General features: G+C 53.1%; 1 protein-coding gene across 8 annotated transcripts in view; it reads left to right on the forward strand.

Moving 5' to 3' along the window:
- The window catches only part of slo (calcium-activated potassium channel slo), a 97,558-nt gene that overhangs the window by 74,787 nt on the left and 8,628 nt on the right, over positions 1-14,143 (forward strand). For 7 of the 8 annotated variants that reach the window (XM_037226017.1, XM_037225933.1, XM_037226304.1 and 4 more), the window contains 9 exons: positions 2,379-2,508; positions 3,256-3,324; positions 8,403-8,571; positions 9,080-9,161; positions 9,728-9,870; positions 10,429-10,506; positions 11,542-11,647; positions 12,490-12,605; positions 13,414-13,524. In XM_037226017.1, coding sequence (XP_037081912.1) covers positions 2,379-2,508; positions 3,256-3,324; positions 8,403-8,571; positions 9,080-9,161; positions 9,728-9,870; positions 10,429-10,506; positions 11,542-11,647; positions 12,490-12,605; positions 13,414-13,524 — 1,004 coding nt within the window. The remainder of the gene's footprint in view (positions 1-2,378; positions 2,509-3,255; positions 3,325-8,402; positions 8,572-9,079; positions 9,162-9,727; positions 9,871-10,428; positions 10,507-11,541; positions 11,648-12,489; positions 12,606-13,413; positions 13,525-14,143) is intronic. The other variant, XM_037226235.1, reaches the window with a different exon arrangement.

A 14,143-nucleotide genomic window follows, 5' to 3' on the forward strand; every position in this document is an offset into this window, starting at 1 on the left:
GCCTTATCCAAGCCTTTTCTTGGACCACAGATAAGACAGCAGTATTAGCCTTTTTCCTCAGAAAAAGAGGAAAATGGAGATAAGGAATGGAGAGATGATATAGAGAAATAGAGAATAGAGAATGATGATATGTTTTTCCGAGGAATAAGGCTAATTCGACTGTCTTATCTGTGTGACTTATGTTCCTCGCTAATGCACTGAACAACTTTTCTTAGGATCATTTGGGGGTAAAGTGTATTCCAAAAAAGATAACGTGGTTTTAGTTTTACTATCTCCCTGCATGCTGCTTCTCACTCGCATGCTTTATTTGAGGTAATATATCCCATGTTAACTTTTCACTGGACTGGACATCTTAGCTCCAGCACCTTTGTCTACGAAACAGTCAGAGCTTCCGTGGGCTTCCGCGACCTTCTGCGACCTTCCGCGAGCTTCTGTGACCTTCCGCGAGCTTCCAAACATGGCTGGGCCTGCTAAAACACGATGTCCTTGATTTGAAGGCAGACAGACTCCAAAATACAGAGCGTGGCTGCATGTCGCAGGAACTGCGGTGCAAGATTCGAGGAGGGGGGGGGGGGGGGGCGGGGGAGAATAGGTAATCAGAAATGGCTATCACTCCCCCACCCCACCCAAATCCCCACCTGAACTTGGGAGTACGTTCGGTGCCCCAATGTAAAAGACTTTAAAACGTCATGGAGAAACTCAATGAAAACAATGCTAAAAAAAACAGCTGTCAGAAGTAATCCCGGTTGTGACGTTGCCTGAGGCTTTGATATTGTGGTTTTACACACCTGTTAAAATACATAACAACTCGCTGCACATCAGTTAATAGCTCATGTCATCAACCAAGTTGATATTAAAGGGCCTCTGCCAAAATGGCTTGATCACATCACAGCGAAATAAACTGCATACGTAAAAATAATGTAATGTTCTATTTAAATGAATAAATAACTATATATATATATATATATATATATATATATATATATGTTGGCCGGTACCCGCGTCACAGGTCGGTCTGTCGGCTGTGCGGAGTATGGTGGTCCTTCTGATCTTCCGAGTGAGACCGATACAAATTGGCTCTGATGCTCATGGACCGATGGTATGCAAAGCGAACGGAGATCTCTTCGCAACAAAGAACAAAGTTGGCAAACTCGGAGCATCCGTACACTTACCTATTCTGGTCAGTACGCAGCGAGGAGAAATGAGGCAGGGTGGTCTGAGGGACTCAAACGAATGAACTTGGGCAAGTGGTTACAGAACGGGGTATTTACACAATTACAAGAAAATGCCGAGCGTGTCTATATCTATCAAAAATCGCATAACGTTATAGAAAATCAGTGACGACCATCGCAGCAGTAGCAGATGGCGTTTCGTAGCTGCATGACATGGCAAGTACGGGCGGAAGACTTCGTGGGGCCGTGGTACAGAGGTGCGCGAATGTGGGGGATGCTTCGCGGGAGCCCAACATAAGGTGGGTAGGGGCGGAGATGGTCTGGGGGATCACGGAAGCCTAATTTAGTGGTGGGTAGGATCGCGTGGGTTACCTCGCGGGAGCCTGGCTTAAGGGTGGTTGCTTAGGTAGGGACGGACGAAAGGCTGCGCGAGATCCCTATATAGGGGTGGGTAGGGACGGTCGAAAAGCTTCGCGGGAGCCTGACATGCAGGTGGGCAGGGACGGGCTGGGGGCTTCGCAGGAGCCTTGTGGAGGGATGGGCAGGAACGGTCTGGAGGCTTCGTGGGAGCCTAACATAGGGGTGGGCAGGGACGAGCGGGAGGCTTCACGGGAGCCTAACATAGGGGTGGGCAGGGACGAGCGGGAGGCTTCGCGGGAGCCTAACATAGGGGTGGGCAGGGACGAGCGGGAGGCTTCGCGGGAGCCTAACGTAGGAGTGGGCAGAGACGAGCGGAAGGCTTCGCGGGAGCCTAACATAGGGGTGGGCAGGGACGAGCGGGAGGCTTCACGGGAGCCTAACATAGGGGTGGGCAGGGGCAATCGGAAGGCTTCACGCGAGTCTAACATAGGGGTGGGTAGGGACAAGCGGAAGGCTTCACGGGAGCCTAACATAGGGGTGGGTAGGGACAAGCGGAAGGTTTCGCGGGAGCCCTAACATAGGGGTGGGCAGGGACGAGCGGAAGGCTTCACGGGAGCCTAACATAAGGGTGGGCAGGGACAAGCGGAAGGCTTCACGCGAGTCTAACGTAGGGGTGAGCAGGGATGGTCTGAAGGCTTCCCGGAAGCGTGCCACGGAATGAGCAGGGACGAGCGGAAGGCGTCACAACACCACGATTCCCATGTGAGCAGAGAGGGCCGGAAGGTCGTGGGGAGCCTGACCTAGAGGTGGGCGGGCTGGGGTGAGCATCTGTGGGCGGTGTTTCAGTGGCGCTGACCAGCAGCGGCTCGGAGCCGGTCAAGTCGCCCAGCAGCGGGCTCCTGAGCGCTGCCCGGCAGATGACGAAGCTGGGCAAGAGCTCCACGGATCTGAGTCCGGATGGGCCCGCCTACAACAGGTGAGGAGGGACCGTGGTCCTCGCGCCGCTCCTGGCTGTAGGGGAGCCCGCCTACGACGGCTAGCCAACAACACAGCGATCATGACTCTAATGTTTTGTTGAACGGTGCATTCGACGCGCACCGGGGGGGGGGGGGGGGGGTTACTTCACTCTAGGTCTGTGCTGGAAGGATACCTTCCATAAGGAGGGATTTGCAGACGATAGTGCTCGTGGAGTACGTGAAAATGTGGAGTGGTCTACTCTGTGCACGGCACCTTTTGCTATATACTGGGATGTGTGTGTATGTTCCTCTGTGTGGATTGTCGGGACTGGGTGTTCACACAACTGTTCGAAAGGACCTGCAATTTTTTTCTTGTGTTTGGTCTCCTCTTTACTTCTGGTCTCTGACAAGTCTTTGGAGCTTTTTTATTTCCCTTCAATAATATTCGCAATGTGGGGTCTGGCTCGTTGTCGGTGCACGTTGACAGCTTGCATACATGAGAATATTGCCTTCATCCCAGGCAAAGTGTGCGTATAGCTCTAAACACCTGTCTAAGTATGCGATCATTGACTAACCCCTAGAGAAGCAATACAACTGCGGTTAGACCCAACGCGGCGTTAGCAATGACTGAGTCCTCGCGGGCTGTGCCTCGGGTAGTGAGCCGATGAGCTGGGCGGAGGGTCCGGACCGCGGGTGTCTCCTGTCCAAGCGTTGGCCGTTGGACGCTCGGGTGTGCCGCTCATGAGGCGTGTGACCGCGTTTTACAGACTGCCGGAGGAGACGCCTCCCACCGGATACCAGGCGCTTCCTCTCGCCTATGAAGTGAAAAAGCTGCTGTGCGCACCGCAGTCGTAGCGTATTTGCGTGACTCTCTCCCAGTATCTCTGTGTGGTAGCTAGCTGTGAACCCTGTAACTTAGAGATAGCTGGAGAGGCTGCGGTGCTGACCACTGCATGATCAACCTCATCTTCGCAGCCAGTAGCTTACCAGGTTCATGCGTCGGGTTGGCAGGCTGCCAAATCGGCGCAGTGAACCAGCAGACATGCAACATCTGAGCCGTTCCGCTACTTCCGGACGCCTGGTTCAGTTCCATGCATGCTCTTCCCGAGGGCGCCGCTAGGTCACGTCCGCTAGGTCACTTCCACTGAGCCACGTCCGCTGGGTCACGTCCGCTGGGTCACGTCCGCTAGGTCATGTGCGCTGGGCCACGTTCGCTCGGGCACGTCCGCTGGTGGGACTGGATCGGACCCGGCCTCGTGCTGCTGGGCGTCGTTCCTCTTTTGTCGCGCTCATCCCCTCCCGGCGCGACCAGCGGGCGGGTTCGTTCTTTTGATCTGATCAGTTTCATCGTTAGTTCTCCAGTCCGACTCTTACCTAGACCTATTTCATAAAACGAAGACAGGAACTTCCGTGTCTCTGAATTGCGTCGTGTGAACATACGAACAAGAAACAAACCGATTTGGCCCGACCCATTTTCGACCTGGCCGGCTTTTAAGCCATTGATGAGAAGGACGTATTGGTTGAAGCTTATTCTTCTTGGTGTATGATTCAGTACTACACGAACCAACAGTACGGAAAATCGATATTTCATTTTATGACACTGTGCCCGAGTCCTTGGCGAACCCTGTAAAAGTTGCCCGGTTTTTAAGGGTTTATGGCACTAAATGATATGTGGTGCCATCACATAAATGCCATAAATTGCATTCACTTAGTGCTATAATACACTACAAATGACGCTAAATATCATATCTAGTGTATTCATATATAAATTAATTTAGGATACCGGAATGACACTTTTAGTCCTATACAAGCTGCGAACCGCTCTAGTCGCTTGCGAAGAACCAGAACCGGACGTATTCTTAGTCAGCCACCCAGTTCTTACGCTGGCATATTTCATTGGCGTCTTGGACACGTGATGTGTCCATCACACTGAGGTTACCGACCATCGCACTCTGATGTTACCGACAATATTGCAAAACCTCACGACAGCGGAGGCAAGGTGCGATAGCCAAGTGGTAGGCACCCTCGGCTCCCACTTTGGGGCCCGGGCTGAAATCCAGGAAGATTCATAGCGCTAATATCCATAACAGGATACGCGACGACGTGCGTCGCATTCCCTTAAAATGAAAACAGATCGCCACGGCTATCGGGAGCAAAAGTGCAACAGCTTTTACAGGTTCGCTGTTCAGCCCTGTTTTGCATTTTGAAACATCATCCATGCTTTACATTTTGCCATGCTGTATTGCGAACATTGTTAGGTTGGTTCGTTCCCTTGACTTGTTTAGTCACGTGATGTGTTTGGTGTGCCTACGTCTGGCACGGCAAGCACTGTCACGCACTGACTTGGGTCTGTGCAGCAAACACCAATGACGCTGTCAGAACAAGCCGTTGGATTGAAACGTGATTACGTCATACACGGAATCGTACTATTGGACACGCGGCCTTCGTGTCACGCCTGATGCCTGTGGGCTGTTCTCGCCGTACCACCCACTTCATGTCGCGCACGCAATCCAGCTTTTAGACTTTCGGCGTCTTTAAAATAGACGCATTATGAACATCTCGACGTGCCATGTGTTCGTTTGTGTCGCTAAATCAATGAAATTATATTTCTTAGCCAGTCAATGTCCAAGCATGCTGTCGAAAGTTCCTCCATGTCAAAGCGACTTGCTTGGCTGCTGCAATGGCTTGAACCGTGCCGAAATTAGTGCGTGTTCTGTCCTGTTGCGCCATATTTCCACGGTGCGTAAGCGTTGAAATAGCTCGAGCTCGTGCGGAAAACGAGCGCATTGTTGCATGACGAAAATGGCTCGTGAATGCCGAGCAGTGAAACGGCACCGAATTTGGAAGCGGTTTTGCCGCATCGGAAGTTGGAAGCGCTATTTAAGGACTGCATGCGGGCACGGTGCATACGAGTACACGCACGCATGCACGCAAGCACGCACGCACACTCCATCTGCAATGGTGGCGTGGATTGGTCAGCGTAGCCCCATTCGCAGTGTCAGTATGGGCAGACGATATCAGCATCTGTACTGGAGCACGCACCGCCCGGCAACTAACCGATCATCGCGGTTCAAACTGATCGACTCCCAAACTGATTTTGGAGGTTAGTGTACAGATTGCTGAGTGCCCAAATAACGTTAGATTAGATAATTTTCGGATTAAAGAGACCATGACTATTGCGTACCGTGTTCTATGCTCATCCAGGACGCCGCGGGACCTTTTTGGAATGACGTTCTTGATCTTTTTGGGACCTTTTCGCGCGACAGGGAGTAGCCGGGTGGATCTCCGCGCTCGGCCGGGATGGGTAGGATTGACAGCCCGAGTGGTCGTCAGTAGAACATAAATGGTGTTCACAAATCCTTTAGGAAGCGTTGCGTTGGATAAGTTGGTAAGGTGTTGCGCCAAAATGAGGTTCTACAGACAGGCAGACACATGGGCCCAATAATTAATTGCTATGTTGAAGCCATTGATTATTTGGTCTGTGTGAGAAAGGGTACTGCGCCGGTGAGCCTCGCATCCTCACAGACCTAGCGGGCCACTAGGTCACAAGGTCAGTGGCATGCCCGGGTTCCCACTACGGCTTGGCACCTGCCGCATTATGTGAGGTCGCTGGTCAGCATCGGACGCCGGCTGGACAGCATTTAGAAGGCCTGAATTGGAATTGTAAATGATCCCGCACCTGCGCTGAAAAGTTGCTTTGCTAAGTTGTGAATTGCATCGCACGTCGCACGAATCTTATATATATATATATATATATATATATATATATATATATATATATATATATTTGTAATGCACAGACCTGTACCGTGCATTACGAGGTGTTCGTTCGGGACCCGTTCAAGGCGATTCGAATGGAGGAGTGAGCAAACATACGCATAGTGTTAAAGCTCGTGTGATGCTGAAAGTACGGTCATGCAAATACGTTTGCTGTGCTCACCGAATGATTGTCCGCTGACATACGTAACGTAGCATGTCTCTCCATGCGTAACGTAACGTATGGATAGCTCCTTACCGAAATGATTGAAATGGCGTAGCGTCATCTGCTGTCAGGAGCGTTCAGCAGTGGCGAGGACCGACAAATCAGCGCTCGGTAGCAACAGGGAAAGAGGTGTTATGGCCTTCGGGCGATGCGCATGTTCTTATCATCCTTTGAAATCCTTCGTTTCCCTATCGGTATACCCAAATGTGTGTTTCCAATTGCGTGGAAGACATTGCTCTAAACGACCTTAAAAAAAAACACACTTGGGGTATTTCGCCTCCCGCGACCGCCAGGGAGTTAAATAACCCTATACCCCTGGAAGCTCAGGATCTAACCTATACGCTAATCGCAGGTTGGAAAATCAAGCGTCAGCAGATGACCTTGGTCAAATGCGTTTAAGTTTACATCCGTCACGTGATGGTTGTCGCCACAGATCCTGCTAAATGCCTGAAGTCAGTAAACCACATAAAGCTGTAGTTAAGTCATTTGTTAATAAAGGAAATTGTCCTGTAAGTTTGGAACACCGGGCATGCTAATTTTCGCGATATTTGTTGAACAGGTTAATCGGTGACACCATTAGCTACCGCATTCTGGCGCTTCATTATCATATTATGACATCAGCGCATGCCAAGGGCCGGCGTTCTATGAAGTCCCGGTCGGGTCACCAGATCAGATCAGGAGATCGGACCCAGATCAGGTCACCAGATTAGATCAGGTCACCTCCCAGCTCAGGTCACCACCCAGAGCAGGTCACCACCCAAATCATGTCACCACCCAGATCAGGTCACCACCCAGATCAGGTCGCCACCCAGATCAGGTCACCACCCAGATCAGGTCACCAGATCAGATCAGGGCACCACCCAGATCAGGTCTGCTCTTAAGATTCACATGCCACATGGAAGTCATGTCTCCTCACCATCGACATAATGGGTTAACAAAAGGACGGACTATATGTCAATCCAACTGTTTGGAGACGCGACTTTCTGCACGGAAGTTGTGTCTCCTCACCATCGCTCAAACGGATTTAAGTCAGCATAAAGGACACACCTTCTGGCGGGACTTACCCTGACACTGTTCGGAAGTTCTCTCCAAAACTTGGAGATGGACCATCTTGTCCCTGGTAGTTGAGGGTTAGGTGTTGTATTTCGACATCTGAATGGTTGTCTGATGTTCGTTATTCAATGCCTGTTCGGAAGCTTGTTATTCAGGGCTGTTTTGTGTGTTACGTTCAGAGATGATGGGTGTTGCTGATGTTCCCTGCGGTACTGCTTTTTTCTGATGAGGAAGTTGACCCAAACATGCGGTGTGCTCTTTCCTACTGGTGGTGTTATGCTCATCTCGGTGCCGCCACCTCTGGCAGTTCCTTGACCTGGAAACCTGGGGCTGTGCTCTGATGTATATTCGCCTTGGCCCGTGACCAGTGCACTACTTGTAACCTGCCTTTGGGTTGTGATCATCCCTTAGACGTGTAACGTTCTGCCAGAGGCTTCTCGTGACCTGTAATCTTAACTCTGGTCGCTGATGTTTCCTCTGGCATGTAACCTGTGTCATATATCCATCCTGACTGGTGATCATCATCTGTGGCATTCGATACGTGACCTCTAGCTTGTGCCCTAGATCGAATCTGTTGCCTCCAATCTGACCTGCGTACTTCCCCATGACCTGTTAAATGACCTCTGACCTAAAGCCTGAACTCTGCATGACCTCTGACATGTAGCCTGACCTCTGACCTGTACCCAAACCCCTGACATGTCCTCTTAAACGTAGTCTGACCTTTGGCATGACTTCTGACCTCTGCATGACCTCTAACCTGTACCCTGATTACTGGCATGGCCTCTGGCATGAACTCTGACCTATGGTCTGACCTCTGACGTGACATCTTACTTATAGCCTGACCCCTGACGTGACCTGTGTCACGAACTTTGACCTCAGCCCGGCGTCGCGAGCCGCCAGCGGCGCCAACGCCGGCCCCGGCGGCATCCAGTCCGGCATCGCCGACGACCAGTCCAAGGACTTCGACTTCGAGAAGACGGAGATGAAGTACGACAGCACGGGCATGTTCCACTGGTGTCCAGCCCGGTCCATGGAGGACTGCATGCTGGTACGTTCAGCGCTGTCGTCCAATGGCGGCGCCAGAACATTCTAGAGGCCAGTCGCTGATTGGCCGACGCGCTAGAGGGCCAGTCGCTGATTGGCCGACGGGGAGCCGGCATGCCGGTGGGTTGCACGGTGATGTACTCGTTTGGTGGGCGCCGACCAATCGGCTAGAAATCACAACGTTGGTTGACTGGATTCATGCTGGCAGTGCACCAATGGGTTGGCATGCTTTTGTATGATATGCACTCAGTGTTTATGGTCATCCCCCTCACCCAGCACACCGAGGCCCAAAGTTATGGGAGCGAGGTATTGGGCATGGGCTTGGCCATAAACTTTGTGGCAATTGAACAACGACCCATGGTGATTTGCTCCGAGAATTAACTTCACAAAATAAAAATGTATCTGTCCATAGCCGGTTCAGTCAATGCCTCTGCCTCGGTTGATGAGGCCTTACTTGTCCACCGGTGTGACCACTCATCACTGGGCCTTGGCCTTGACCTCTGACCTCGCAGGATCGGAACCAGGCGGCGATGACAGTGCTCAACGGCCATGTGGTGGTCTGTCTGTTCGCCGACCCCGACTCGCCCCTCATCGGTGAGAGTCTGCGTCCGGTGAAATCCGGCAGGACCGGTGAAACCGGTCAGATCCGTAAAAATCTGATAAGATCCGATAAGATCAGTGAGATCTTTGGGTCCGGTAAGATTGGTGAGATCCAGTGAGATCGGTGAGACCGGCGCACGCCGCCGCCGCCGCCCTGCGGCCAGCTCTGCTCTCAGCGTGCTCTTTATGACGTCATTTCTCACTGATGGGTGACTTGTTCGCATCTCTAATCTATGAACAGGGCTTCATCTTGACTGATATGTGACCGCTGTGTTCGAGTCACCCGAGAGCGTGAATGAGACGGGCTCGCCTCCAATGGTGTGAGTTCCTCACGGCCCTCTGCCGGGTGAGCAACTCACCCCAGCTCGCCCCAGTGTCTCAGCTGCGAGCGGTGCTCCCCAGCACTGAGTGCTCAGAACAGCCGTGCTCCGCGCTCCCGCTGGGTGGGGCCAGCCTGGTCCGATCTCCGGTGCTGCCGCTGCGTGCCTCCGAGCCTCCTGCAAGTCTCCAAGGTGTCGCTCTGTCAGCGAGTCCGACATGATGTCTCCGTACGCCGGCAGGCCTCCGTAACCTGGTGATGCCGCTGCGCGCCTCCAACTTTCACTACCACGAGCTGAAGCACGTGGTGATCGTGGGCTCTGTGGACTACGTCCGACGGGACTGGAAGAACCTGCAGAACCTGCCCAAACTCTCCATACTGAACGTCAGTGCCACGGCCGCGCCCAGTGCCCTGTCCAGTTGGTCGTTTGCAGGTCAAAGACCAAAGCCGTAGTGACAAATATGACATCCGGGCAGTGTCCTCAAGTATTGGGTTCATTTTGTGAACCAGCAAAACTGAGTGTGATGCCATGTTTTCTCAGCAAAGTGTAACGTCAGTTTGGGGTCATCTAGCGCCGGCTAGATGCCCACTAATCAGATTAGATTTTGATGGCCGCTTGTTACATGCTGTCTCAGTTGTCGGCTCGCGGGACCTGGGATCTGAATCTTAACGGAACAGGGGGGGGGGGGGGGGGGCAGCGCGCCACTGACCCCACCACTAGCCCTCAGGGCAGGGCCGAACACAGCCAGCACCTGGCCGGCTTTAGCTGGGCCATCGCTTTAACGACCGTGTAACGCGTTGCATCATGAGACGTGACGTAGTTTCCGTCACGAAGCGGTCGGCAAACGTCCGTTCACAAGTCCGTCACAGCGCGCGCCAATGCTTCTCCCGCCCTGCTGCGCGCGGTCATGGCCCGGATCACACCCGACGCCGCTGCTTCAGGGATCTCCGCTGAGCAGGGCCGACCTCAGAGCGGTGAACGTCAACCTCTGCGACATGTGCGTCATCTTGTCGGCCAAGGTGAGAGGGCAGACCCTGCCGGCACCGGACCACAGAGTCAGGACAGCCCGCGCCGGCTCAGCGCGCATTGCCGACTTTGCTGGTTATCTGCACTGGGCTGAGTATGCACCTGCATTTATGCCGATCGAACTTAGCTGAGCTGATCTAGTTAAGTTGGTGTGATCTGGGATGCTCGCTCCACATATCTGGAACCCCCCGCATTTGTAGATATTGAAGCAAACATCAGATATGATGAAGTAAGCTCGCTTATGACTATGGATACATTTTTAAGTGGCAAAGACTCCTCTAGACAGCGCAATTTTCTGTTTGGTAAATACTCTCCTCAGTATGTCATTAGTTGATTGCGTCATCGCACCTTGCACAACATTGAATGAGTGTCAATGGACGGCCGTTATACCAGGAAGTTGCTCTCACGAACGCCAGATATGAACGACTCGATAATTATGCTTTCTTAGCCCAGATCGCCGCGTACCCAGTGGAATCACAGGATTAGAATGACGTAATGATGATATCATGGATGCCTAGGGGATCTTGAAATAGTCTGCACGATGTAGTCTGTACATCTTCTGGGGCGCATAGCTCAGACTCTAGAAAGTTTTAGGTCTTAACAAGGCCAGGGCTGTGAGCTGCACCAAATGATCTTCAAGATGGCTATTTCAGTTAAAACCTCCGTACAAATGTGGAACACTCTTTAACCGGCGACGCTATTTCTTCTCTGAATAAACTGATCTGTTCTCTTGACCAAGTATACTGCCGTGAACTGATTTTCCATCAATTCAGACCAGACGAGAATCCATCGTTCTGATGCTGCTGATGCTGAAATTGAACGTCGACTGATTGAATTGAATTGAACGATTCTGAAATTCGACGTCGATGTTTGCCTGTGGATCGCCACGCACGCCTGTGCAAACATTGATGCCGTGTCCGGCGCAACGTCACGTCACGCCATGCTGACGTCACACCCGCCTGACCTGAGCCACCGCCCGGGGAGCTGACCTCCGCTGACCTCCGCTGACCTCTGCTGACCTTGGCCAGGTGCCAGGTCATGACGACCCGACTCTGGCGGATAAGGAGGCAATCCTCGCCTCCCTCAACATCAAGGCCATGACGTTCGATGACACGATTGGTGTCTTCAGCCAGAGTAAGTGGCGCGGGGGGAGGGGGGGGGAAGGGAGGGGGAGGGGGCACCTGGACGGCTTGTCGCGATCGCCTCTGAACACGCATCGGAAGCCTGCTCTCCGAGGAAGTTATGTGAAGCCAGCACGCGGCTAGACTGTTCCATAGCAGTTGTCAATTTTAGTCGTAAATACGTGCCATTTTTCAGGAGATAGACTAAGCAATGTAAATTGAGCATTGAAGGCTGAGCATTGTAGATGAAATACCCCCCAAATCACCCGTATAGCTACCTTGCATCCGACAGGAACAACAACTATTTGTGCCGCCCGTCGACGCTTAAGCGCTTGTCAATCCCCTTCTGTCCGGTCTGCCGTGCCAAATGGTTGGCAGCTTGCCAAAAGGTCCAGCTCCACATGCTTGGATGGCGAGGAGCACGGTCCGCAGGACAGCCCACTCGAGTCTGAACTTTCCGCGGCAGTGCTTCTCAGTTGATAATTGATCCCTTATTTGGCACACACCCCAATCATGATGTTACGCTTCAGCTGGCCTGCTGGGCTGGTCAAATGCCGGCAGCAGGGCTCCCCTATCCTAGCTCTATGATCTGAATAAAATAACATGTTATGCACCCTAAATGCTAAACCTGGGCCATTCTGTTCGTTTCTGTTGGTTTCCTTGCTTGCGTGCCGCTGTGTTCACTGGTGACGTGTGATTGGTTGTACCGCCGGATTCACCTGCGCCGTCTTTGTGATCTGTGTCTCACTGCACTGCAAGACCCGAGCTGTTTCCTCCAGTGACCTGTGTCTGACTGTGACCTGTGTCTGACTGTGAGTGTGTCTAACGGTGACCTGTGTCCGCCCGCACCACCAGGTCCGAGTGGCAGTCGGACGCCGCCGAGCAGTCCTCTCGTCGTTCAGCGGCGTGGCTCCGTGTTCGGCGTTAACGTCCCCATGATCACTGAGCTTGTCAACGACTCCAACGTCCAGGTCGGCAGCCCGGGGGCGCCAGGCCGCGGGAATGACATGTGGCCGTCAAGTGACGGGATCTCTGTGTCGAATGGCCGCACCATTGTTAGGGCAACAAGCGTCAGCCCTGCGTAGGGACGTGACTGGGTGGGTGGCACTTTACGTTTCATGATTTCATGATACATGATTTCATGATTTCATGGTACATGATTTCATGATTTCATGATACTGTTCACAACATGCAGGCACACTTAAACACAGAACGCAGGTTAAATCGTTGGAATTGGTATGCTGCCGTCACCGCACATACTAGACGATCTCACGCACTGTAGGACCGAGGAGAGTTTGGGCATGGTAGCTTGTGGGCCGAAAGCCTTGTTGTAGACCCGTTGCGGGAGAGGGATGACCCCCCTCTTGAAGGGGGGCGCCCCCTCTCATAGGGGGGGGGGGGGCGCTCACCCATTCCGAAGGGGGGGGGGGGTTTGACGCCGCCAGGATGCCGCTGCGGTCAAACCGACAGGCGCAAAGTATTTGTTGAGTCGACAAAAGAGCTTAGTTGCTCGTTTGCTGCTCTGTCAGGCCTCAGTTGTCGCTTCTTGCCGTCCAAAGTAGCGCCAAAGTAGCGCCTTTCTTGCCCTTCGCTATGCCACCTGACCCTTGGCACGCGGGACTTGATCGTGTTACTGCGACCTCCCTTCTGCCGAATAAGGTGTAGCGTCAGTGTCAGTGTCAGTGGCACCCATACCTCCAACGTCAGCTACGGGTCTGGCGAGGGATGCAGTCGCCGCTCCCGCCGGCGCCTTGACCGTGGCCTGCCGCTCCGCCGCAGTTTCTGGACCAGGACGACGACGATGACCCGGACACGGAGCTGTACCTGACCCAGCCTTTCGCCTGCGGCACCGCCTTCGCCGTCAGCGTGCTGGACTCGCTCATGTCCACGGTACGGCCGCCGTGACCCTCGTGACCCGGCTGTCGTGACCTCGTGCACCTTGTGACCCTCTGGCCGCCGTGACTCTTGTGACCTCCGACCGACGTGACGTCGTGACCCCCGTAATCCTCCGGTCGCCGTGACCTCGGGACCCTTGTGACCCTCCGGCACCCTGACCTCGTTGCGGCCGCAGTGGTGGACCACTGAGGGCACGACGCGTTCCGCGTTTGACCCCAGCATGTTGGGCTGTTGAGGCTGTGGAATTAACCCTCTTGAGCCATTTTCTCAACCTGCGACCCTGTGTTCCACTATTCACAGACTGTCAGCTCTTGACCCTCACTATGCGGGTTTTCCTGTGACCCTTACTCTCCGGGTTTTCCTGTGACTCTAATTCTGCGCGTTTTCCTGTAACCCTCATCCTGTGGGTTTTCCTCTTCCACGTTACGTACACATCGTCCCCCTGGAATGCATCAGGTTCCCATTGACACTGTGGGAAGAATCTCGTCAGCGTTAGGCTTTCTGATTTATTCCAAGCAGCTGTGTCTACCTTCGTCGACTTTCAAAAGTGCCAAGTTAAAGTGATTGCCAAGTACGATAGCCAAGTACATAGCGCCTACCCCAAGTACGTGGC

This window comes from Pollicipes pollicipes, unplaced genomic scaffold, assembly GCF_011947565.3.
Source record: "Pollicipes pollicipes isolate AB1234 unplaced genomic scaffold, Ppol_2.1 Scaffold_1600;HRSCAF=1878_pilon_pilon_pilon, whole genome shotgun sequence".
NCBI classification, from domain to species: Eukaryota; Metazoa; Arthropoda; class Thecostraca; order Pollicipedomorpha; family Pollicipedidae; genus Pollicipes; species Pollicipes pollicipes.